Genomic DNA, 25,278 nt, shown 5'->3' on the forward strand with positions numbered 1-25,278 from the left:
ATATGTTCACATACAACCAGATCCTATGAACATTACAAGAGACAAATTATCCTGCTGAAAATTTGGGCTAAGGAAATGTATTAAAATTTATTAAAGAGCACAAAGGGCAAATAATTAAATACTGAATTTTAATCAAGGGAAACACTGAAAACAAATAAGATACCATATCCACACTATGAAAATCATTGCTGAAATAGCATTTATAGTAGTGAAATACTAGAATCAGAATGCTTCAACAACTGCGAAACAGATAAATTGTTATAAACATATAAAAACAGGAAGTAAAAATGCACATTTATAAATATTTAATTGAATATATAAAAAGGTAGGAAACTGTATGCTCCCACTTTTGTTTGAGAGAAAAAATGTTTATGAGCACAAAATATCACTCAATATAAATTATCAGTAAGTTGGAAAATCTAAATGAGGCCCACACTTTGATTATAAAATTATGAACAATTAACATGGCTCATTCAGAAATAACATTTTTTAAAAATTAGGAAGGCCCTGGCAGTCCAGTGGTTAGGACTACATGCTTTCACTGCTGAGGGCCCAAGTTCAATCCTTGGTCGGGAAACTAAGATTCAACAAACTGAATGGTGTAGCCAAAGAGGGAAAAAAATTAAAGCATATGGGCCCATAAAAATAAAGTGATGCTACACAAGGAATTAACATTAATTTCCAACAGAAATAATGGCAATCTTCTATATTCACAAATAACTCAGTCATAAAGAAAAAAAAATCTCAAGTTGATGTAATAAAATGTAAATTAAGTAATCAGCTACAGAAATCCCTGCCTGCTCAGATTACAGACTGTAACTTAAAAGAAGTATCGTACATGTACCTTTTTCAGGGTGCAGTCTTTTAAAAGAATCTGTTTTTGACAGACTTGGGTCTGTAATAACTCTGGATCCCAATTTAACAGTCAGATCTATTGAACGGTAACCTTGAGGAAGCTTTCGGTCATATAGCAGAGTTAAAAGTTGAGCAAGCGTCATTTCAGCTGGCAACGGCTGGCCTAAAAATGACAAAGCTGAGTTAAAACTGGAATCCAAGAGGCAGACATTTACTTGATTCAGTTTATTCAATCCCTTAAAGCTTTTACTAAATTACAGGTCAAGAGTTTGATTCTGACACCAATTTCAAAACAATATAAAAACAGGCAACAGAAAGTTTACAAAACTCAAATCTGTTTCTGACAAATGTAAACAATAATGTCTATACAAAGTGATGGACAGGGAGGCCTGGCATGCTGCAGTCTATGGGGTCACAAAGTCAGACACCACTGAGGGACTGAACTGAACTGATAAAAAGTGTTAATTAGTTACTAACCAAATCCCACTAAGATCTGAGCAATGGTGAACAGGGACAAAAAAAAAAATCCATAAATCTGGAGTTGGCAAATCTTTTCCAAAAAGGCTAGATAATAAATATTTTAAGCTATGGAGGTCATGTGGTCTCTGCTGCAACTACTGCCTCTACTGTAGCAAGAAATAACAACGGACAACATATAAATGAATGGACACAGCTGTATTCCTATGTAAAGGTTTTTTTAAATTAATTATTTTAACTGAAGGATAATTTCTTTACAATACTGTGGGGGTTTTTGCCATACATCGATGTGAAATCGCCCATGGGTGCACATGTGTCCCCCCAACCTGAAGCGCCCCCCCACTTCCCTCCCCACCCCACCCCTCTGGGTTGTCCCAGAGCACCAGCTTTGAGGGCCCTGCTTCATGCATCACACTTACACTGGTCATCTCTTTTACATATGGTAATATACATGTTTCAATGCTATTCTTTCAAATCATCCCACCTTCCCCTTCTCCCACATAGTCTTAAAGTCTGTTTTTTACATCTTTGTCTCTTTTGCTGCCTTGTATATAGAATGGGTATAGCTGTATGCCTACGAAAATGTTTTTATAAACAGAAACATCCAGTCTACCTGCCACACTTTACTGGCCTCTGCTACAAATCAACAATGTCTAAAGCTAAAAAGTAAAATCAAAGTTAGTTGGCAGTTTGATTATAATGACACAGCACACACATGCAGATAAAATGGCTATTACCTCAACAAAAGGAAAGTATACTGGTCAAAGAATATGATTCAGGAAGAGAGGAAGCTTAACTATCAGGACTATATCTAAGAATTCCACTGCTAGAACTAGTTCTTTAAAATTAACCTCACGTTATGTCCTATATAACTTGTTATGAATGAACTAAAACATTAATTTTACTCATCATTTTATACCACATTCATAACAAAATTTAAGAAGCTAGTGCAAAACTGCAACATTGTAATGTTTAAAAAGGGTATTAAATAGGTTACTTTCTTTTTATTCTCACTTCTCTTAGAGAGACCTGTATGGATAAAGTCTCACCAAATTATTTATCTCATCAACAGCAACTGATTAAACATGATTTTCGTTATGACAAATGTGATTTATTCATCTGTAAGATTACTAAAACTTCTGATATGCTTTATCACTGTGAACATTACCAGCTAAGAGTTTATGGAACAGATGAAACACAGGGACCGTGATTATTTTGCTGGCAGCGTCTGCTCCTGAGGAAGCACTTCCTATTTTATCAGGCATTGTCCTCCCTCTCCTGGATGGTGGGCGAGGTGGCGTAGATGACACAGCACGTTTAGACTGCGATTTCAGCCCTAAAACAAACAAACAAACAAAAAATTTATATAGCCAACACACTAATGAAGTTAAAGTGTATTTCTTCAATATATTACTAAAGCACCAGGAACACGAAAAGACAGGAAATATTTCTTTTCATGTAGTATCTAATCTCTTGATTCTATTTGTCATTTGATTCTATTTGTATTAGATTCTATTTGTCATTTATTATACTTCATGAATAACTGGACATGATTTAGCAACTAAACCACCACAATGAATAACTGGATGCATGTGTAACTATTTTTCAAGAAAGTATAAATTAATTCCTGTATTCTCTGAAATACATGTAGATGAGCATCCATTTACTGAAAAGTAATTTTGTGCAAAAATATACAGAAAAGCTTGTGTTCTTAATTTTTCTCTGAGAAAGAACACATTAAACCAATATATAGGTCTTCTATTTAAGAAGAAATGTAATCTAGGTTGAGCTTTCTCTTCTGAACTAAGAATTTTGTTAAGAAAAACATCCTCCAAGATTATCCCTTATCTTGACCAATTTTTCCTCTTCCTGTATCTAATATAGTAAAAACTCAGTTTTCAACTGATCTTCTTTTGAAGATTTTTATTTCCTAATTTTATGGAATGAGCACAATATCATAAGTGAAAACTAGTGAATAGTTTTTCAATTTGCATTAAAAAAAAAAGTTACAGAAAAATTCCTTAAGACTTAGCGAACTTTTAAAGAGTATAAGTCTCTGTACACTGTCAAGTTGAAATGCAACATCTAAATTATTTACACATGTTCATTCTGATGAGATACGGTAAGCACAAAATAAGTTTAATAATTCCAATGCCAAAGAGTAATTGATTTCTGATACAATAATTGTGCATTTAATATTAAGACATCATTACACCAGCTTTTTACATTAATACTGTTTATTACATTAAGTTCCTATAAATATAAATTGTTACACTTAATAGAAACCAACAAAGTCAAGATTATATATGAAAAAATCATACCTGAAGCAACAACAACACTGTAATTATCCTGAAATCCATTTTCTGCCTTAACTTTTTCTTTTTCTTCATGGTTTTTCTTTTCCTTGTCATCTTTTTGTTCACTAATTAGTTTAGCAGTGATACTTGGTGTATCTATAAGAAATTTTTGTGTAAAATACATTGATTCTCAAAAATCATTAAGAAGGGAAATAATAAATATCTTAGGGGACTTTACACAAGATTATATTGTAGCTAACACAAAGGCAATGTAGATGGTTTGGAAAAAATGTTATGAAGCCAAGTGTGACACATTCAATTCTCATTGATTTTATCAATGAAAGGGATTCATCATTCTCCATAGGCCAGGATACCTAAACTCCAATCTCTAGAAAATATTTTGTATTACAATAGTACTACCTCTAGAGGCAGTTTTTAAAACTATTATCAAGAACTTCTGTTTTATTTTATGCACAGATCAATCTGCTTATCACCTATATCTATATATTTCAGTCCTCACAACATGCATATCAAGGAATATTATTTTCAAAATAAGGAAACGGTCTTAGCAAGGTTACTGATACAATTGGTAAAGGGCAATATGAAACTCAAGCTCATGATTAATCCTAATATGCATTACATTGGACTTCTCCTGCTACAAATGGGAGTATAACCAAACAAGTTTAAGGAACAGAGGTTGCTGGTTTTATTATTTTTATTTGGCTAGGAATCTTAGATAAAATGACATATTTTACAAGTACTTTAAGAATGAATACCAAGGACTTTCACAGATAGTCATTAATCTGAATTAATATTTTCTTTCATGCTTTTGAATATGGCATGCTATTATAAATTATGAAATAAATGATGGCCATACAATGATCTTATTTAACCACTAAGAAACTCAAAAAGTACAAGGGGAAAATGGAGGGGAAAAGAACAGAGCTTCAGTCAGCTGTAAAACAACTTCAAGAGGCCGAACAAATGTGTAATTAGGATCATTAAAAGAGCAGAGTTATGGGAAGACAAATATATTTGAGAAACTAATAGGCAAAACATTTCCAAATCTGATAAAATTCATAAACACACATTTAAGTCAAAAAACTCAAATCATAAGGAACATGAAGAAAACTACAAGGCATATCATTTGATGATAGTAATAGTCAAATTGCTTAAAAACAATGATAGAAATTAAAAAAAAAACAACGAACACAATCATTATTTGAAAGCAATATAGTTAAAAGCAACAGGAAGCAGGTAAAGGGACCGCTTAAATAATTTTGGATTCTTTGTTTTCAAGAATATTAGTAAAATACATATGCACATGTTAATATATCATAAGATGTAATTAAAGAATACAAATACAGTTTAAAGACCAAAGTACTGCTAACCAGAGGTTAAAGTAGGCACTTAGAAGTTTCTGATATTTACTAAGGATGACTCAGTTGGACTTTTTAGTAGGATACTGTTCTTCCACAGCCATCAGTTTTATTTTTAATTTTTAGATCATAAAGGGAGCTAGTTTGCTCAATATTCTAAATGACAGAAAAAGACATTTTAGAAAATAGTATTCATTTATAGTAAAGATAAATAAAAAAGTTAAACTTCCAGTTATTTTGTACTATGTCTATACATTTCGATTAAGTTAAATGTTGACATCTCAAAAACTGAATTTCAGTACTCTTCTTCACTTTCTTCCTTCAATTAATTAAAAATTTTTTCTTCATCATGTAAAACGCACAATTTCAGAAAATTGAAATGTAGAAAAAAGTGTGTAAAATCAAATTTTCACAAAGTTTAGCTATAACAGGTAAGGTGGAGGTTTTCAAATAAGAAAAAAATGTTAGACATTTATAATATATTCTAACTCTTTACTGTGTTATATGTAAAATGTAGGAAAGCATTATAATATTATGCACACATTCATGTTAGATGCAGTGTCTAAAACCAATAAACAATCTTTTCTACTTTATTTTCTCAAAGTGATCATATTCACTCATGTGGTTTAACTTACCGTCTGTGTAAGTATGTTTGGTATGCTTAGTTGCTCAGTTGTGTCTGACTCTTTGTGACCCCATGGACTGCAGCCTGTCAGGCTTCTCTGTCCATGGGGATTCTCCAGGTCAGAATACTGGAGAGGGTTGCCATAGCCTCCTCCAGGGGTTCTTCCCAAACCAGGGATTGAACACGGTCTCTCGTATGCAGGCAGATTCTTTACCGTCTGAGCCACCAGGGAAGCCCAAGAATACTGGAGTGGGTAACCTCTCCCTTCTCCAGGCGATCTTACCGACTCAGGAATTGAACCAGGGTCTCCTGCATTGCAGCCGAATTCTTTACCAGCTGAGCTACCAGGGAAGCCCAAATATGTATGGTAACAATTCCCCAATCTCTTCAACTCAGTCTTTTATTTCAAATTTGGATTAATATGTCCAACTAATAAATAGATAATGCCAGTTTTTTGGGAACTCCTAACTTGTTTCAGTTAACAGTGTTGCTCAAGGACTTAGAAACACACTGACTTATATTTAAATTGCAAACTTTTAAATTTTCAGTTTGTTTTTTATTCTGACAATACATAAAATATCATAAATACTCTGAGAGGCAGAGTATGTGTCCTGCTCACTTTTACAACCCTAGAAGAAATTACTGTGCTTACACATAGCAGATACTCAATGACTAAATACATCACTGACTAGGATTTCAGAGAGGCAAAAAAGGAAACTCATCATAGTCAACTGGCATTCTACCCCCAAAATGCTTTTACTTCAGAAACTTATATTCTATTTAAAGGCATCAACTGAGAGCTCTTGAAATAGACAAGAAATCTACAGGAAAAGTTCTGACTTCCTCACGGTTATAAACAATAAAGTCACCAGCCGATTCTACCTACTGACCATTCATTTATCTCCTAGATTTAGTAAATGTTTATTACTTAGAATGCTGTCATACAACCTAATATACTGTGCAAATTCATCTACTATAAAATAGCCTTATGGTTTATCTCGAGAAAATTCCATCAATAGCTTCCCACAGCTTGTTGCCATTTCCAGCTGCCAGTTCTGCCACTACTAAACATAATGCATATAACAACAAAAGAATTACAGGTGCTGGAATGTATTATACATTTTGTACACTGCATCATGTTTTGAAATGTGAAACCATCTTGACCATTTCATGTCATTAAATAGTTTCTCAGTGAATATAATAAAATTATAAAAATGATAAAATTCTTATATACATATAACAAAGTTAAAGAAAAATAAATATTTAAATCTGACTTGCCTGACACTCTGTCCAGAACTTCTGATAATGTTGTTGAGACTGGCAAATGAAGTGTTCGGAATTTGTGGCCTGCTCCATACATTGGATGCTGGATGACGTGGCTAGTAGCATTAATTCTCCCCTTGTACAGCTGGAAATCAAGACATAAAGAAGAGATTTTTTGAAATGTATTTCATTATATAACAATTTCAAAAGCATAAAGGAATAAAAATTCAATAATGCATACAAAAATATACGAGTTTATTTTCTGTATTTCTTCAAATGTGGCATGTCTGTCATGTGATTTGTTGATCAAATTTTGCATTAGCACTGTTGTACCCAACAATCTGTCACTTTTCTTCCCAAATCAAATTATACTATTCATGGCAATTTACAACTAGGTTATTCCAGACAGAGTTAGCGGAGATTTCTAAGTTCTATCATTAAGTATAAAAGCTATGATAATTTCATTCTGCTGTATTAGAAATTAGAGCAGAGATAACTGTAAGCTCTGATATGAAAACATAAAATATCTTTATACACAGTTCATCATTAAGATTTAATTTAATTGTTAAATACTCACTGGACAGGGAGACTGAAGAAACATTGTCACTTTCTCATCCTCCAGCATCAACTGCAAGAATAATCTACGTACAAACCCTGAAATATTGCCTGATGTTGGAAGGTTCCCTCTTTGAGGAGATGTCTGAAACAGTTCACAGAGAACCTGGCAAAGTGAGAGATTTAAAAAGTTAAAAGTGGTACTTCCAGCTTTTTACTTTAAAGAATAAAGAGGAAATTTAAAATGTGGATTAATAAGTATGTTTCAATTCATCAAATTAGCAATTAAAGAATATATTATTCCATCTTAAATGAATAAGAAGTAGACATCAAGTTAAAAGTGAATCAGAAATTTCTGTGGATAAGAGAAGTTACTAGTACAGGGTTTTCATAAAATACCTGGCAAAACCAACTTAATTTTAACTTCAATCAATATCTGAATGTGGTTACTATACAATAAAAATTCTGAAAAAAAAAGGTATTAAAAATATAAAATAAAGCCTTAAGAAGAAACTAAGAGAGGATAACCAGGACAGAAGACAATGGAACAGAAAGTTTCACTCTACCCACAGGCAGAAACCAAATTTTCAAATACTCATATTTAAGGACTTCGTTAAAATTGGTAATTTAAGCATTTCTTTCAAATTAGGCACATTAAGTAGATAGTTTCCCAATAACATAGTTGAGGCAATAAAGTATCTTCGTCTTCTAAAAGTTAAGTCATTCAGTAGTTTTTAAAAACTGTAATAGCTCATCCTTTTAGATATTAATAGTTTAACTGATAAGCACTGGTAGCTCAGACGGTAAAGTGTCTGCCTACAATGCAGGAGACCCAGGTTTGATCCCTGGGTCGGGAAGATCCCCTGGAGAAGGAAATGGCAACCCAGTCCATTATTCTTGCCTGGAAAATCCCATGGACTGAGGATCCTGGTAGGCTACAGTCCATGGGGTCGCAGAGAGTCAGACGCGACTGAGCGACTTCACTTCACCATATTTCAAAGGGTTGGACACGACTGAGCAACTGAACTGAACTGGACCATGTCTCAAACAAGCTCTATGCTAGTATACATAGCATAACATGCTCATATACATTATAATCCTCTCAAATCTTTTGAGAGGCAGGTATTATTATTTCCATTTTCTAGTTTAAAACCTGTTGAAGATCACAGCAGCTGGAAACAAGAAAATCTGGCAAAAAGGAACTAGAATTATTTTAGAGATAATTCCAGCTTTCAAGAGTTTTGGCCCCCAGACTCAATACAATAATCTTTCATACTTTGAATGTGATTTGTCAAGAGTCTCCTGTCTGAAACCTACTCTAATGTCTGCTTCATTAGAAGCATGGAGAAGGCAACGGCAACCCACTCCAGTACTCTTGCCTAGAAAATCCCATGGACGGAGGAGCCTGGTAGGCTGCAGTCCATGGGGTCACTAAGAGTCAGACATAACTGAGCGACTTCACTTTCACTTCTCACTTTCATGCATTGGAGAAGGAAATGGCAACCCACTCCAGTGTTCTTGCCTGGAGAATCCCAGGGACGGCGGAGCCTGGTGGGCTGCCGTCTATGGGGTCGCACACAGTTGGAGATGACTGAACCGACTTTGCAGCAGCAGCAGCATTAGAAGCAAACCAACAGCTTTTAACAATCTAGTTACTACAAAATGTAATGTCTTGATGCAGATGAGCCCTTCAATGGCCAGCTTTAAGTGGTCAATCTTGTTCCAAGAGCTGAAGCATCATATTGGGGGTAGATATTTTTAAAAGAGGACTTCTTTAGCTAGAATCTTGAAGAATTTGTCTATCATTCATCAAAAAGAATAACTGACTTATGTTAATAAGTGAAGAGAGGAGGGAAGAGATATCAGTACTTAATTTTAATTATGGTTTAAATTCAAATCCTTAAACGCACCCAACCAGAAACTTCATCATCACCTGGCCCTAATACATGCCACTTTCTGAACTAATTTCAAGAGTGTTATGTGACAGCACATTAAAACAGTAAGACACCTGGAACATAAGTTAGTTTTTCGATTCTTACCTGGGCCATCAGCTTTTGATTATTAGGGTGACATGAAATGCACTGCAGGAAGAATGCAACAGTTGCATTCTCAATTGCTGTCCTCTGCTGGGTAGTCAATCCCGTTGTAGCAGCTGAGGAGACAGAAGCTGACCTTGCACTGGTCTGCTGGGCACTTAGGTTGTGTCCTCCAGAGGTGGATCCAGAGTGACACAATAAAAACAGAAGTGCTGTCCACAGTGGATTGACTTCAGACCCACCAAGCCAGTCTTTCATGATATGGCTATTGCCAACTTCTGTCAAAAACCTAAGAATAGGAGCAACCAGGTCTGCTGTGATAGGCATCTTATTACATTGCTGTGGAACGTGGTGCCGCCTCAGTTTGTCCTGGGAAGTATCTACTGATTGAGCAATGCTTTCAGAGTAAGAAATGTGGTTAAAACAAAAACTAGCCAGACTCCTCACAAGAAGAGAAGGCAAACCTGAGTCCAATAATTGTTTGATAGCTTCTGGAGACTGAGAAGAGGAAGCAAGGGTTGCCAAATGTGATTCAGTTAGGGCAAGAGGCGCTTGTGCATTTTTAGAGTCGTCTGTTAAAGATGAACTGAGATCTTGCTTTTTGCTATCATCTGTCATGGACAGTCTGTGGTGACACTGCACTGGGGGAGGGGTAATGCCCATCCAGCCCATGAGCAAAGAAAAATAACTCGGGTGTATGTGACACATCGAGCAAAGCAGACTGTCCACAGCTTTCTTCAAAACCATATTGCAGGGAAGAGACATGGACCAGTTAAAAAGTAACCTAGGGAATAAAAGATATCATGTTAAAAAAAATACACTTATTTTTAGAAAGACCTCACTGTCCATTATTTCTACTAGAAATCACTCTGATGAAAATTACACAGTTTAACATTCAGTATTACGACATTATAATGTCTCAGCAAGACTGGTTCTGATAAACATCATTAAGTACTTCAGCAGGCTAAAGTAAGACTTGCAAGATGAACACAGAAAACTAAGAGATCTATATCAAAATGGTTCTACCATTCTCTGTGTGACCTAAAAAAAGAAATGACATACAGAAAATAATGAAAAAAGTATAGCAAAGAAATGTTTAGATTGAATTTGACATGATTAATGGCTTTAATTCATGTCTGCAAAATGAAAACTATTAGTGAGCTTCACTAATAAGTCATGGATTATGCCAAATAAAAGAAGCAAATATGAAAATGACAAACTAGAGAACAAAAGGCCGACCTTTTATGAGTCACGGAACTCTTCAGAAATAAATATTATATTTTGCCATAGACTTAAAGTTATTAGGCAGTCAGCTCAATAAAGCCTTAACTGTGTATGGTGAAGAAATGTGGTTTAAGTGGAAACTACTAGTCAAAAGAACAATCATGGCTGTCTAGAAAGAATGAGAAACAAACAACTGTAAAGAACTGTCTAAAGCAGTCTTTTAAAATTTCTAGTTACACTTTCCCTCCAAAGTTGTATATTAAAGATAAAAGAATCTGGTGAGTAAACTTACAAAAGAGAATAAACAATGTGAACTGCAGAATACACTGAACATTCCAAATTTAGGTGGGAAAAGCAGCAATGACACTAACACAGCTTCTTAAAACATGAAGATTAAATTTGAGTAGCATCTCATTTCAAAATGATATCATTTATACTTATCTAGCACTTTCATTATTTTTATACAACTAAGCATATAAAAATGCTGTTTTATCAAGTAAAAACCTAAAGTGATCTAATACTGGGGAGAAAAGTAATTTCGTAAATCATACTTACTCAAAGAGCTCCCGGTCTAGCAGTGCTGGTAAATCATATTCTACCAGCAGTTCATAACTGTGCCACAAAATTGCTGCTACACAGTGCAAATGAGAAGGAGATGGCATCAAAAGACCATACTCTATTGATGAAGAGTTAGGACACATGTAACTCATCCTGCCACTTCTTTTCATAGCAGCCACTCTTGCAGAATCACTGACCCATTTTAACAAGGCCTGAATTCTTAAGAAAAGATGAATGCAAATAATCAATTATACTACAGATGACATTTAATACAGATAAATACTGCCACTGCATGTAAGCAATGTATATATAAGAATAATATATGATTATTCTCAGTAATTTTAATTTAAAATAGGAGGGAAAAGGAATTATGCAATCAATAATGTCAAAGTAATTCTAATTTTCCAATAATACCTATTTAAGTGATGAAAATATTTGCAATATCTCATCTAATCAGCATATAAATACTGATTCTTACCTCATTTATGGCAGAACATATAAATCTCTAGAATTACAGGACAGACAGTTTAAAAAAACTAATTTTATAGTCTAAGTTTTTACTCTGTTTATAATAAATCCACATATCATAGAGCAGTGATTGGGGGGGGTCAGCTCTTCATTGTGCAGAATCTCATGCAATATACCATGTTTCACATCTCTGGTCCCCAAGTATTAAATACTAGTAGCAGACACCCACCCTCCTGCATTCTGACAAGCGAACAGCCTCAACACACATACGTTTCCAAGTGCCACCCTACTACACTCCATTGCCTAGAGCTGGGGACCACAAAATGAAAGCAAAAGACTTTTTAAAGCAATAATGCTTTGAACTTAGTATTTTTAAGGGGTGGGGGATAGATTTATTTTCAAGTTCTTAAAACACTGTTTATCTTTGTTTTGTTTACTTTTAAATGTCTAGAGCACAAGATTCTTTGCTTAAGGTTAAAAGAAATGGGAGTTGGAAGGTATATAATACCACTTAATCTCTCTCCCTACCCTGAAGGACTGAAGGATCAAATACTTTAAATTTCATATGACAAGAAATAAGGAAAACTCATAGGAAAAGAAGGGAGATGAGACAATTAGGGAAAAGTAACATTTCCTAGAAAAACAGCAGCCAAAATCTTGTCATTAACATCAATTCTAAAATATTCTGAAATAGCTATATTTGCATTATGCTAAGAAAGTAATTTTAAGCACAATTTCTTCTTATGATAAAAAAATTAAAAATAAAATAACCACAAGACTGCAGGAAACCTATTCTAGAAAAATATTTAGCACATATTTTTAACCCTATTAATCATTATGATTCAAATTTGACATAAATTACTATTCACTTTGTCAAAAAATACTCCAATATATTTTAAAATACAATATAGTTACCATACAGTTTATATAAAGCAAAAGTTTAATGGAAAGGAAGTCAGCCTATTCAATATTTTGAAGTTATCTGACAAACTAATTTTACTTTGTTAAATATATTCTTTAAATATTTTTAACCCAGAGTACATGAACACAATGAGTCTAAAATTAATGAAAGCTATTACATTGTCAGGGATTAAGTAACAATTTTTCTGAGATGACTTCCCTGCCAGGCACTCTAATTCATACCCTTCAGCCTGACCTACATAAATCTCCCCTTATTAGGGACACTGTTCTGTCTCCCCACTCCTGAGGGCCCAAGCTGGACTGAATAAACTTGATCTCTCTAGTATTAGCACAATGCCAGACATATACCAACTACTCGGTGAACAGCTGTAAAATGAGTAAGAACCCACCAAAAAATTAATAATCTCTTAATAATTCATGAAGTAAGATGTTTAACAACATACCAAATGATTTCACTTTAAATACAAATTAATAAAAGTAAAGAATCTTAATTGAATATAAAATATTCAACATACTTAAAAGGATATTAACTCAGGAAAACAGTCTCCAGCGTAAAGTTAATTCATATTACTTATACAAACAAAAACACGTTTCAAAGATACTTGGAGTCCTTATGAATTTGGAGGTAGAAGACATCGAGGAAGAACTACATTAGTAAAACTTACCTAAAATTACCTATACTGCAAGATCAGTAAACATTTAGGTGAAACAATCAGTATTATTTACTCGGTATGACAGTGTTTCACTTTGTGGTAGAAAGCAGGAGAAAGAAGGGAAAGAATCTAATGAAAAGATGTCAACGGATAATATAAATGATCAGTGAAACATTACTATTATCAAAATAGTCCAGGTATCTAATATAGACACAACAGTCCGTTATTTCTGTAAGTTTAGTAATACCTAAGCTTAACTTTTACAAAAAGATCTTTAAAAAAAAGCATTATTAGTAACATCCACTGTGTGAGATTATGTGTATATATGTTCTCATGTGAAAAATGAGATCACCACATACCTGTCTTTTGTTCCTGGATCCTGAGTTGTTCCAAGCTGGTAAAGAATATCTATCGTAGAGTCAGAAGACAGTCCATTCAGTCTTCCAAAAAGTAAAGGGCTATTCAAATCTTGCAAAAAGAGAATCAAAAGGAAAAATTTGCTAAATAAGCAAATGAGATTAAAAGATTCGCTCAGTTTAATCTTATTCATTAAACATAACTTCTATAAAATTCAAAAACAACAAAAAAAATCAAACTCCAAAAATAATGAAGCCATATGGAATTTAATTTTGGAAACGGAATTAATCACAAACATAGTAGTTCAAATATTATTTCTCTGCAGATATGTAAAAATTCAAATACCAAAATTAATTGTCACCTGTAGGATCACTGCCTGATGCTGCACAATTTCTCAGAAGAATGTCTATAAGCTTTAGGCCAATTCGAGTGGACTGAAGTCCTATCTTGACGAGCACAACCTCAATGTTGGGTGAGTGCATTCCACAGTACGGAGACATCAGGAGGGCAGCACAAGTCTGCAGCAGATTAGCAGTGGGTGCAGCTGCACTTGCCATCATTCCTTCCAGATCACTTATGTGAGTAAGGCAATGATGCAATAACCGTAACCATCCGATACTGAAATGCAAAACACAACAACAGCTTATGGGTTAATTTAAGTAGCTTAAATTACTTCAGACTTCTGAAGTAAAAACTTTTCCAAGATCAAACAAAATTTCTCCAAGATCAGCAGGTTGCGGATGGACTGTCATGACAGACTCTCTTACTGAATGAAGTCACACACAGAAAGACAAAAATGACATGGGATCACTTATATGTGGATTATTTTTAAAAAGAGGGGGGAGGGCACAAATGAACAAACTCACAAAACTGAACAGAGGCATGGATACAGAAAACAAACTTATGTTTCCAGGGATAAACTGGAAGACTGGGATTCACATACAGACACTACTATATATGAAATAGATAACTACTAAGAACCTGCTGGGCCAGAGAACTCTACTCAATGCTCTGTAATGGACTACATGCAAAGAATCTTTAAAAAAAAAAAAAAAAAGGAGGAGATATGTGGTGAAAAAAATTTGTGCCTTATAAAGCAGAAAAAATAACCAGCATGTTGTATTTCATAAGTAGGTAGCACCAATCGATGTTTAAAAAAGAATATTTTTAGAATACTATAACATCAATAAGAGTTAAATACACAGTAAGTTTCCCCTATAACATAAAAAATAAAAAAACTTAAGTACAAGTCGCCTTTAGGAATTATGAACTTGCTTTTTATTTAGTCAGGAAATAGTTTTGTATATACACATATGCATAAATATAAACAGCACAGGATCACAGAATTGCAAAACTGAAAAGACCTAGCAGCTTGAAAATAAAAAAGAAATCCCATTTTTTTTCCTCAGGTAAAACGTACAATAAAACCAATCTATAAAATTTTCAACCATCCAAATTTATCAAAAGAATGTAAATTAAAGGACACATTCAGGTCCTTCTTTGTTTGATCAGTTTGTATTAATTTGTATGGTTCAAATCAAACCGTTTACTGACTGGCAACTTAAGAATTACTAGATAACAGACCAGGTGCTTATCTGTGTGGTCAATTTGTTTGATTCAGATATATTTTTCGGGATAGGCATTTGGAAATGTTTACGTAAGACTACAGTTCAAAGAAGTCACACCCACATAAAGCACATCACAGATCATCTCAAGCATTAAACACAACGAATTAAAGAACTAAACACAAAGAATGCAATTATTCTTTATTACACTTAAAAAATTATGATATTATTTAGAAATCTATGGAACAAAGAATTTTCTAAACTCTAATTTAAAAAAAGCAAAGAAGCCACAGAATAAATTTCATGAAAAGCACAGAAAGATTTTCCTTAAGAATGAGGAACTACATACCTTGTTTTGGATACCTGGTCTTCAGATGGAAGAAAGGGATTATTAACTGTTGCTGAAGAAGTGGTACCAAAAGCAGTGAGGCCCAGTAATTTGATCTGTGAGAGGCCTAGTGTGCTGGCATCTCGTGGACGATGGAGTCTAAGGCAGACAGCGGACGCTACTTCAGCTTTCACAAGCTGAATTTTTATGTAGGTAAGACCACTTGTGACAACAGGAGTAGACAATGGTAGCATGTTTACTCCATCTGCACTTACTTCTACAGACACTGAGGATGGGCAGGCTACAGAAAGAGAAAATCGAACAATTACTAAAGAAAAAGTAAATGCAAGTTCATGTTTTAATGGCAACTACAGTAAAATGGCAGCTTTCAGTTATATTCATTATGAAGTCATAAAAAGAATATGTAAATGCTAAGTCATACTTTGTTGCTAACTTCAATTATAATTGATTTTGGAGCTATTATATGAAATTTAGAGTATAATAAAAATTGTACATAAAAAATTATAACATTAACCTAAAAAACAGATTAACTGAAGATATGCAATCCACATATACTTCATTTTCTCGAAGAAAACAAAAACAGGCAATTACTCTATTATTTCTACTCTCAGAATTATCACCAGCAAAGTGGGGCATTTGATTAGTATGCTGTGGTTTACAGCTGTATATAATTCAGGAAGAATGTGACTTTAAAAGTACCTTTTCACAAATTCATTATTTCACTACTTTCATATTGCTATGATTTTAAACACATTTGAGTTTAGAAATTTTCACCTCTGATCCTTTTTTGCCTTTCAAAATTTAAACATTCAGAATATTTAAAATAATTTCCTGCTAAAATTTAAGGAGGTCAAATGAAGTAGTCGAAAAAGCAAGAGTTCCAGAAAAACATCTACTTCTGCTTTATTGACTATGCCAAAGCCTTTGATTGTGTGGATCACAACAAACTGTGGAAAATTCTTCAAGAGATGGGAACACCAGACCACCTGACCTGCCTCCTGAGAAATCTGCATGCAGCTCAAGAAGCAACAGTTAGAACTGGACGTGGAACAGACTGGTTCCAAATCGGAAAAGGAATACGTCAAGGCTATATATTGTCACCCTGCTTATTTAACTTATATGCAGAGTACATCATGAGAAATACCAGGCTGGATGAAGCACAAGCTGGAATCAAGATTACCGGGAGAAATACCAATAACCTCAGATATGCAGATGACACCAACTTATGGGAGAAAGCGAAGAACTAAAGAGCCTCTTGATGAAAGTGAAAGAGGAGAGTGAAAAAGTTGGCTTAAAACTCAACATTCAGAAAAACTAAGATCATGGCATCTGGTCCCATCACTTCTTGGCACATAGATAGGGAAAGAATGGAAAGAGTAGCAGACTTTATTTTTGGGGGGCTCCAAAATCACTGCAGATGGTGACTGTAGCCATGAAATTAAAAGATGCGTACTCATTGGAAGAAAAGTTATGACCAACCTAAATAGCATACTAAAAAGCAGAGACATTACTTTGCCAACAAAGGGCCTCCATCTAGTCAAGGCTATGGTTTTTCCAGGAGTCATGTATGGATGTGAGAGTTGGACCATGAAGAAAGCTGAGTGCCAAAGAATTGATGCTTTTAAACTGTGGTGTTGGAGAAGACTCTTGAGAGTCCCTTGGACTAGCCAGAGATCCAACCAGTCCATCCTAAAGGAGATCAGTCCTGAATATTCACTGGAAGGACTGATGCTGAAGCTGAAACTTCAATATTTTGGCCACCTAATGCAAAGAACTGACTCATTGGAAAAAACCTCGATGCTGGGAAAGACTGAAGGCGGGAGGAGAAGGGGACAACAGAGGATGAGATGGTTGGATGGCATCACCGACTCAATGGACATGAGTTTGAGTAAACTCCAGGAGTTGGTGATGGACAGGGAAGGCTGGCATGCTGCAGTCCATGGGGTCGCAAAGAGTCGGACATGACTGAGCGACTGAACTGAACTGAACTGAATGAAGTAACCGTGTGCTGCAGTGGTAAAGAATCTGCCTATCAATGCAGGAGATGTTGGTTTGATCCCTGGGTGTCAAGGTCCCTTAGAGTAGGAAATGGCAACCTGCTCCAACATTCTTGCCTGGGTAATTTCATCAACAGAGGAGTCTGGTAGGCTACAGTTCAAGGTGTCACAAAGAGTCTGACATGACTGAGCACACACATACAACGAAGTAATTAACTGGTAGCTGCTATGGGAAAATTCTTTCTCACAAACATGGAAGAACATTTAATAAATTTATCTATCAACTAAAACAACCTGTGAAACTTGATTTTAAATGTCAACTATAAAATCAGGAAGTAACTTTTATTATATGTCAACTATACCCCTGGTTTGCACAGAGAGCTAGGTTAAGTCACAAAATTTTTAAATTTAATCTTAAAGTATTATCCACATTATATAATCTCTTTGACTCTACCAATACAAACTGATAAAAAGAGATTAAATAATCCAAACCCTCACATGAATAAAGGGCACATTTTATGTTCAAGCCCAGGTTTTGATTCTAAAGGCTATGCTATTTCTACAGGAAAACACTATACCTTTAGTTTGTGCTCTGATCTCAAACCAAAAGTATTAAGCACATTTGTGTTAGAAAACATGTAATCTATTGATTTATCGTAATGTACAGTCCTCCGTTGTAACATCTTTCCTGTCCAAATTACTATGTATAAATTCTACCTACAATTCAAAGCCACTTTCTCCTTCCCAAAAAAGCAGTTTCCTCCTCATCTTAGATTATCTCCTAAGTCTTATACTGTTGGAGGTTGTACTGACTTATATTTTGCCATGTAATATATTTACTTTTGACCTGCCAAAACACTGCATTAATCTACTTTTTTTCTGTCATTTTATTCATTATATCTATTTTAATCTGGTATGGACAGACTCTACAACTCTTTTAGGGTATAATAATAATCTACTCTTGCAAATAAGTGTAAAAGTTTATTCTTCCAAATATGCCAGCAGTCTACAAAATTTCCCATAGATCTTCATTAAATTATTGAGTGACATATGATAGCAATGAGAATCAATCAATGAAGATAATGATTGTCAAAACTTCAACAATTCTGTATAAATCATTATATTTATATTGAAAGAATTTGGGGACCATCACAAATGTAAAATAGTACTTCATATTTCTTCATGAATGCTTGAAAGAGCCCATTCTTCTTTTAATGGATAACTTATTTTTTTTTTATTTTTTACAATTAATTATTTCCCTTGCAAAGTTACAACAAAATGTATTAAATGAAAATGCATCAAATGGATGATACTCAAAACATTAAAAATTCAAAGGTCATAATACTCAAAATATCACACTCTACATATTACAATAAAAAATTCTTTGCAGAAGTAATTATCTTACAATGGGAAGGGAATCTATGTTAATTTCACATTACAGAGCTAGGACTGCAGACTAGAAAAACTAAGAAAGCTATCTACAGTTGTGCAAACTAACTCATTTTATCTTAATACTATAGTACCATAAATTTGGGAGAAGATGAAAGGCAAAATAATATACACCTAGGATATATTTCCTTAAATTTCATCACACATTCTATTTTTTCAGGAGAATAGTCATGCCAGTTCATTTGATGGTAAATGATGTGGTGGTAATGTTAAATATTATATTAAACTGTTCAAAATTAAGCAATCTGGACATTTTATCTAAGTTTTTTTCACTGTTTGCTAAGTATATTTCTTATTTTGTAAATGTTTCTATATGTTATAGTTTATTTTCATGATGGATCTTTAAACAAATTACTACTCACTTGCAAGAGATGCCAGGTGAGGTTGGATGTGTATCTCTTTAAGGAGCACTGCTGCAGGAAGGTGAATGGTAAGGTCGCACCAAGCCTCCTCTGGCAGAAAGATGTAGGACCAAGCAGCAGAGCGAGCTCTTCTATGAGGGGGCGTGGCCTGCAAAAGCACCTCAGCCGGTTGGGCAGTGGGACTGCTAGATGTGATTGTACCTACAGAAGTATTTCAAATAAAATAAAAACTTGCAAAAGAAAGCTAATAAAGCATCAAGAACTATTCAAATCACAATAGCTACGCTAGAGAAATTAGCTAAAAACATGAACATTTAATATTACGAATGCACTTAATATACTTAGCATAATTTGTCACAATATTCACAAATAATCAGGACATCCAGTCAACTGGCAAGGTGACAAGTTCAGTGTTAATTGCTCCCTAATTTTTGTATACTAACATGCCAAATGAATACTAAACAAGTGACAACAAAGCGAGCACAGTAATTCTCAAATGATTTAAGTAAAAAGCAATGTTCAATACAGCCTTGAAAATAAAATAAAATATACTTGATAATAAAACATAAACTTGAAAATAATCATCTTTATTCTAAATTGTCAATGTTTGTGAGTTACAAATATGCAAAGAAAAATACAAAAAGAAACTATGTAGACTGGAAAAATGAATAACTATACAAATGTTAAACTTCTTTAAAAAAAAAATCACTCAAAATAAGGAGAAACAAGCTTTATAAAACAAACATTTATACTGAAAACTGACATAAGAATCTATACTACTTATTTTCACAAATTGTGTCTATTTAAACTCAGAAATAAAAACAAATTTTCCTACTAAAGAACAATTAAAAACTTCCTTCTAATCAGTAGACGGTTTGGAAAACTAGTGCCTTCAAAATCAATGGTTTGTAATTAAAATGGTGATATTATAACACAATCAATTTATTTTGACAACTACTTTCGCTTCATACCAGCCAATTAACTATTATTTAAATACACACCCATAAGATGAAATAACTGTTTTCTTACCCAGGGGTGCAAAGTTATGGATCCCTTCTGCATTGTCAGGCTCAGAAGCTAGGATTCTTGTTTTCAAAGTGCTGTCAACAGCTTTGTTCGGACCAGAGTCAAGAAATTTCATAATAGTTGATACCATACTTCTTGCAGTGTTTACAATAGCCCTTGTACTAGTAACCATATTGTTGCAAATGAGCTGAACACCACCTAAATTTATAAAGAATACTAAATGAAAATTATCTTAACACAGATGATTTGACACCGAGTCAACTCTCACAGAAGACTACCAAAATAAGAACATACTGTACTACTTAACGATTACATTTAAATGGCAGTTTTGGAAATTTTGCCTTACCCATATCGTGGAATGCTTTCAAGGCATCACTAGTATCCAGTACTCTGAGAATGAACCACAATAATGGTTCAGATAACTGGCAAGTAGCAAGAGAGCCCTAAAAAAAAACCATACATGTATGCTGTGATTTTTAAAAGGTGATTATTAATTTCCTATTAATTAGGACAAATAAGTTTCACTGAATATAACATTCTTTTATAGTTAATTATTATAAAATGGTAACCTTAACCTAAATCACTTAATAAAAATGTCTGCCAAAATATTTTAAAACTCTTGCCTGTGTCAGAAGCTAAGTGAACAGTCTCTTCTCTGAACTCAGCACTTTTTGTGTCTGTCTTTACCTAGTATTATCATTTTCTACCTTAATGTGCACTGATTTCCTTTTCCACTAGACAGTACTTTCCTTTAAAAATGTAGCCTTCTCAAATATTTACCTCTATATCTTCCAATGGGGAAATATATATACAGATTCAATACATATTTATGAAAATGATGGTTATACAATGACATATAAAAGATTCTTTAAGAAATTATATTTTAAAACCTGCTTTTGGAAGAAAAAATAGTAAATGGACTAGAAGGTAAAATAATCACCCTGGCTCCTAAAATCTCATTTTTTAAAAAGGAAATTTAAAAAGTAATAACATTCTAACCTATTTCTCTTTTAAAATTACTCTAACCCCTTTTAACTGAAAGGAAACTAAATATGCAACGTAAGCCTGAAAAAAAACACTCATATTAAATTTTCGTATATACTTCTATGTAGAACATGTTGGTATTCAACTATACTATTTCTAGGGAAAAGGAAAGAACTACTTCCTAAGACAATGGAAAGAAAACCTTAAAATTTAAAAACATTTTACTCTTACATCACTATAGTTAACTTTGACAATTTCAAGGAAACTTTTCTCTTCAACTTGTATTATTAATCTATGGTTCTCATCTGCTGATTCTGTTCATTTTCCAATATATTACTAGAATAGTGTATTTGTCTCTCTCTTACAGATAATTCTCTGCTCCCATTGCTATTAACTACTTAAATCACTGCAGTTGTTGCTGGACTGAACTCACCTGTCTGCCCATATACCCACAGGCCATGTAGGTTAGAATCGGCTGCAGCATCGTATGAACTGTAGACGCTTTTTTACTAAGAGTTGTCAGTATGGTAAACAGTCCATCCCCAACTGATATGGCATCTAACCCACCGTGGAAGTTTTCATGTTTAGTGAGATGTAATCCACTTGCCCCTAGTTTAAATAAAAAGTTTGCACATTTGTTAAAAAGAAAACCCTTAAAAACCAGTAATAATTAAAATAGAGAGTCTTACAAGCCATTTTTTCCCCCAAAGCACGGAAGGATGCATACAAAACAGCTGTGTGTGTGTCCGCATGTTGTGCATCTATATACATATACACGTCTAGAAATTAAAATGCCTAACATAACATTCAGTAGAGAATGATTTTTGGTTATCTTTTTATAGAAGATACCTCTGTTGTTGGTAACAATATATCACACAACTGAGGAACACATTATACATATCAAGAAGAAAAGCAGAGAAAAATAACTGATACTATTATGCAACTATACTTTAAAACTTTTAATCAAAAAGCAAATAGTTTTTTTCCCTTACATGAAGGAAGAAATACTAATAAACAAAATTACATCAGGAATGGATTTTGTCACAATTTACTGAAGCTTAATTAGTTTAAAATAATTAACATGTTAGCTTTCAAAGAAGTAGAAAAGAAACAATATATAAATTTTACATCGATGTGTCATTGAAACTATTAAACAAAAATTTGAACAAAATTTTTTGCCAATTTTGTTTAAAAATTTTAAACAAAATTTGAACAAAAGTTTATACTTCACATTATAAGAAACTATAAGTAAATAAAATTTACTCATTCCCTAATATGAAATTTGAAGTCTAATTCTTCATTTTTAAAATGTTAGAGATATATGAGTATAAATTATGGTGCCTAGCTTACAAAACTGCTTCCTTTTCTTAATTCCATACAAGTTATTTTGTTAGTATTTTCCAATTTAAAAAAAATTCACACTTAAAATTTTATTTTCAACTGATGTATGCCACTCTACAGAAGATTTTAACTAATAATAATCAGTCAGGCTAAGATGTTTACAATAAAGTAACACTATATGGTACAGTAAAAAGACAATGGATTCATACATTGCTAAAGGAAAGAGATATAGTACTAGAAACAGGTTTAAGATTAATATTCTCAATACGTACCAATTATCATCGCCATGGCACTGCTATTACACAGGCCCAGAGCAGACAAAATCTGGCTCATAATCTGCTGGTTGGCTAACACTAAGTCAGCGACATATGCAGGTGGTCCTTGAATACTACTAGTGCTTCCATTACCATCTTTGCCTCCTGAAACTTTTTCTTCATCTGAAACACTGTCTGTCGTATTGGTGGTCACAGGCACTCTTGCACTGTATTCCCTATTACCCGAAAGAGGCAGCTGAACTAAAATGTTAACCAGTTTTAGCAAATCAAACATGAGTTGATCTCTTGTCATTTCACCACAAACTGCTTTTGCATCACCTGGACGAATGAGGTTGGCAAAGAGTCCCCCAAAGCATGCTCGAGCACCCACTGAGCTATCTGATCCACTTCGAGACATGACTTTGTCTGAGCAAGTGATATAGTGGTGCACTAAAAAAGTGACAGACTCTATCACAGCAGAAATAGTACTAACGGAAACAACTTCAAAATTCTGCTCCAAAGTGAATTCTAAAAGCTTTACTTGGGCATCAAGAGGTCCTTGGCCTGTCTGGAAGGCACCCCTGCAGAAAAAGCGAGAGGATTAAAAATTAATCCATTTTAAATTGTTTTGAAAGAGGTAACCACCAGAATATAAGAAAGCTAAGCAATAATTAAACTCCTGGTATTCACTATTTCACTTTGCAGCAGAGTTTCCCACTCTTCCTGTGTCCTTCTTGTTCTTACCTCCATTTTACCACATAAAATAAAAAATAAATTTCTTTCCAAATAGAAAACTGAAGAACAAGCAAATCAAAGAGGTGATTTTGAAGCCACAGACTAAAATAATTATATATCACAAGGCACTCCTCATAATGAATGAGCTCTGTATTGTTAGAACCTCAAATGTTGTTAAACATTTCTTACTAATCTTGATTTTCATAAATTAGGACTCAACCAATTCACTCTTACACATCAAATTGAATGCTCTCAAGGTCTGCTTATGCTTAAGACATAGAAAGTGGAAAGATCATTGTCCCCCCATCTTAACAATTTTTTAAAAAGCCAAATTAACTCTAAAGTCATAACTTTTCTTGAACCCACCAGAGAGCTAAGGTCAAAGCTTTTCTTGAACCCATCAGAGAGCTGAGGGTACCAAAAAGACTGAAATCCATGCAAAGATAGCTCATAGGTGGAATATGAGCATTGGCTTTCCTGTGGCAGAACTTGGGAAGTCAAGATGCTGGCAACATGCGTAAGTGTAAGAAGAATTCAGCTAAATATTTAACACACTGCTATTCCAGGTATGTAAGCAGGCAACACTGAGCCCTGAGAATTCACATTCACTCACAGGCACCCTCCCTTCCACATCCCTACACAGACCCTGCCCTGTGCGTCTATTCTATCTGACTGTTCCTGCGTTTTTATAAACTGAAAAATGTAAGTAACGTGTTTTTCCTGAGTTCTGTGAGTCTTTCTAGCAAACTACTGAACCAGAAGGGGGATTGTGAGAACTCCTGAAGTTGTAGTGAAACCATACAACAAAACTTCAAGTTCACATTTTCCAACGACATGTGTGCATATCATAACATCACATTTTTGGTTTTGTGAATCTACTCCTCCCCACACTTATGCTTCATCATTGCACATACACTATGAACAAGTTGAACTACAACCACATTAGTATTTTAAAATAGCTATAAAGGAGAAAGAAAACACAAATGAGGATAGTACTCTGAGATAAAATTTTCTGTCACTATGAAAACATATCTCCATATAAATTTTTTGCATTAATTCTTATATTAGGTTGAAGGCATTTTGCTATGGATCTATTAAAAATAACTATTGCTATGAATAATTAATGTATGCCATTTAAAACAATTATTTTTAATATTTTATTTTATTATTTTATGCTATTATAAACCATACCTTTTTCTGACTTCCAATATTGTGAAACTAATTGTTAGACAGTGATGTAATCTCCAAGTTATTTTAACCATTTTCAAATATACATTAAAATATTTTAAAACTTCACTGGCACTTCCACAATGAAATTAAATAATAAAGATGGCAAACAGCATTTTTAACTTCTTCCTGATATCAATGGGAACTTTTAAAGTAAACATAATAGAGTCTGGTTTGTTCATAATGGTTTTTTTCCCCCATAATTTTAAATAAGATGATAGTTAATATTTCATTAAAAGTTTTTCTCAGAAAGCAATGTCAGCTTTTATGAAATATCTCATAGTATGATGAAATGATTCATTAATATGATATATAGTGTAT

At 33.8% G+C, this 25,278-nt stretch overlaps 1 protein-coding gene across 10 annotated transcripts in view; it reads right to left on the minus strand.

The window, feature by feature from the left end:
• Positions 1-25,278, minus strand: part of BIRC6 (baculoviral IAP repeat containing 6) — a 210,533-nt gene that overhangs the window by 69,897 nt on the left and 115,358 nt on the right. For all 10 annotated transcript variants that reach the window (XR_006343615.1, XM_043918289.1, XM_043918288.1 and 7 more), the window contains 15 exons: positions 23,014-23,576; positions 21,834-22,009; positions 20,763-20,859; positions 20,420-20,614; positions 19,391-19,591; positions 15,583-15,862; positions 14,030-14,286; positions 13,671-13,779; positions 11,267-11,488; positions 9,491-10,271; positions 7,474-7,617; positions 6,912-7,041; positions 3,654-3,785; positions 2,501-2,668; positions 845-1,018 (listed from right to left, as the gene is read on the minus strand). Coding sequence is in view for 9 of the 10 variants with exons in the window: in XM_043918289.1 (XP_043774224.1) it covers positions 845-1,018; positions 2,501-2,668; positions 3,654-3,785; positions 6,912-7,041; positions 7,474-7,617; positions 9,491-10,271; positions 11,267-11,488; positions 13,671-13,779; positions 14,030-14,286; positions 15,583-15,862; positions 19,391-19,591; positions 20,420-20,614; positions 20,763-20,859; positions 21,834-22,009; positions 23,014-23,576 (3,629 nt within the window). In the remaining variant the exon portion in view is untranslated. The remainder of the gene's footprint in view (positions 1-844; positions 1,019-2,500; positions 2,669-3,653; positions 3,786-6,911; positions 7,042-7,473; positions 7,618-9,490; positions 10,272-11,266; positions 11,489-13,670; positions 13,780-14,029; positions 14,287-15,582; positions 15,863-19,390; positions 19,592-20,419; positions 20,615-20,762; positions 20,860-21,833; positions 22,010-23,013; positions 23,577-25,278) is intronic.

The sequence above is a fragment of the Cervus elaphus genome, chromosome 11 (genome assembly GCF_910594005.1).
Source record: "Cervus elaphus chromosome 11, mCerEla1.1, whole genome shotgun sequence".
NCBI classification, from domain to species: domain Eukaryota; kingdom Metazoa; phylum Chordata; class Mammalia; order Artiodactyla; family Cervidae; genus Cervus; species Cervus elaphus.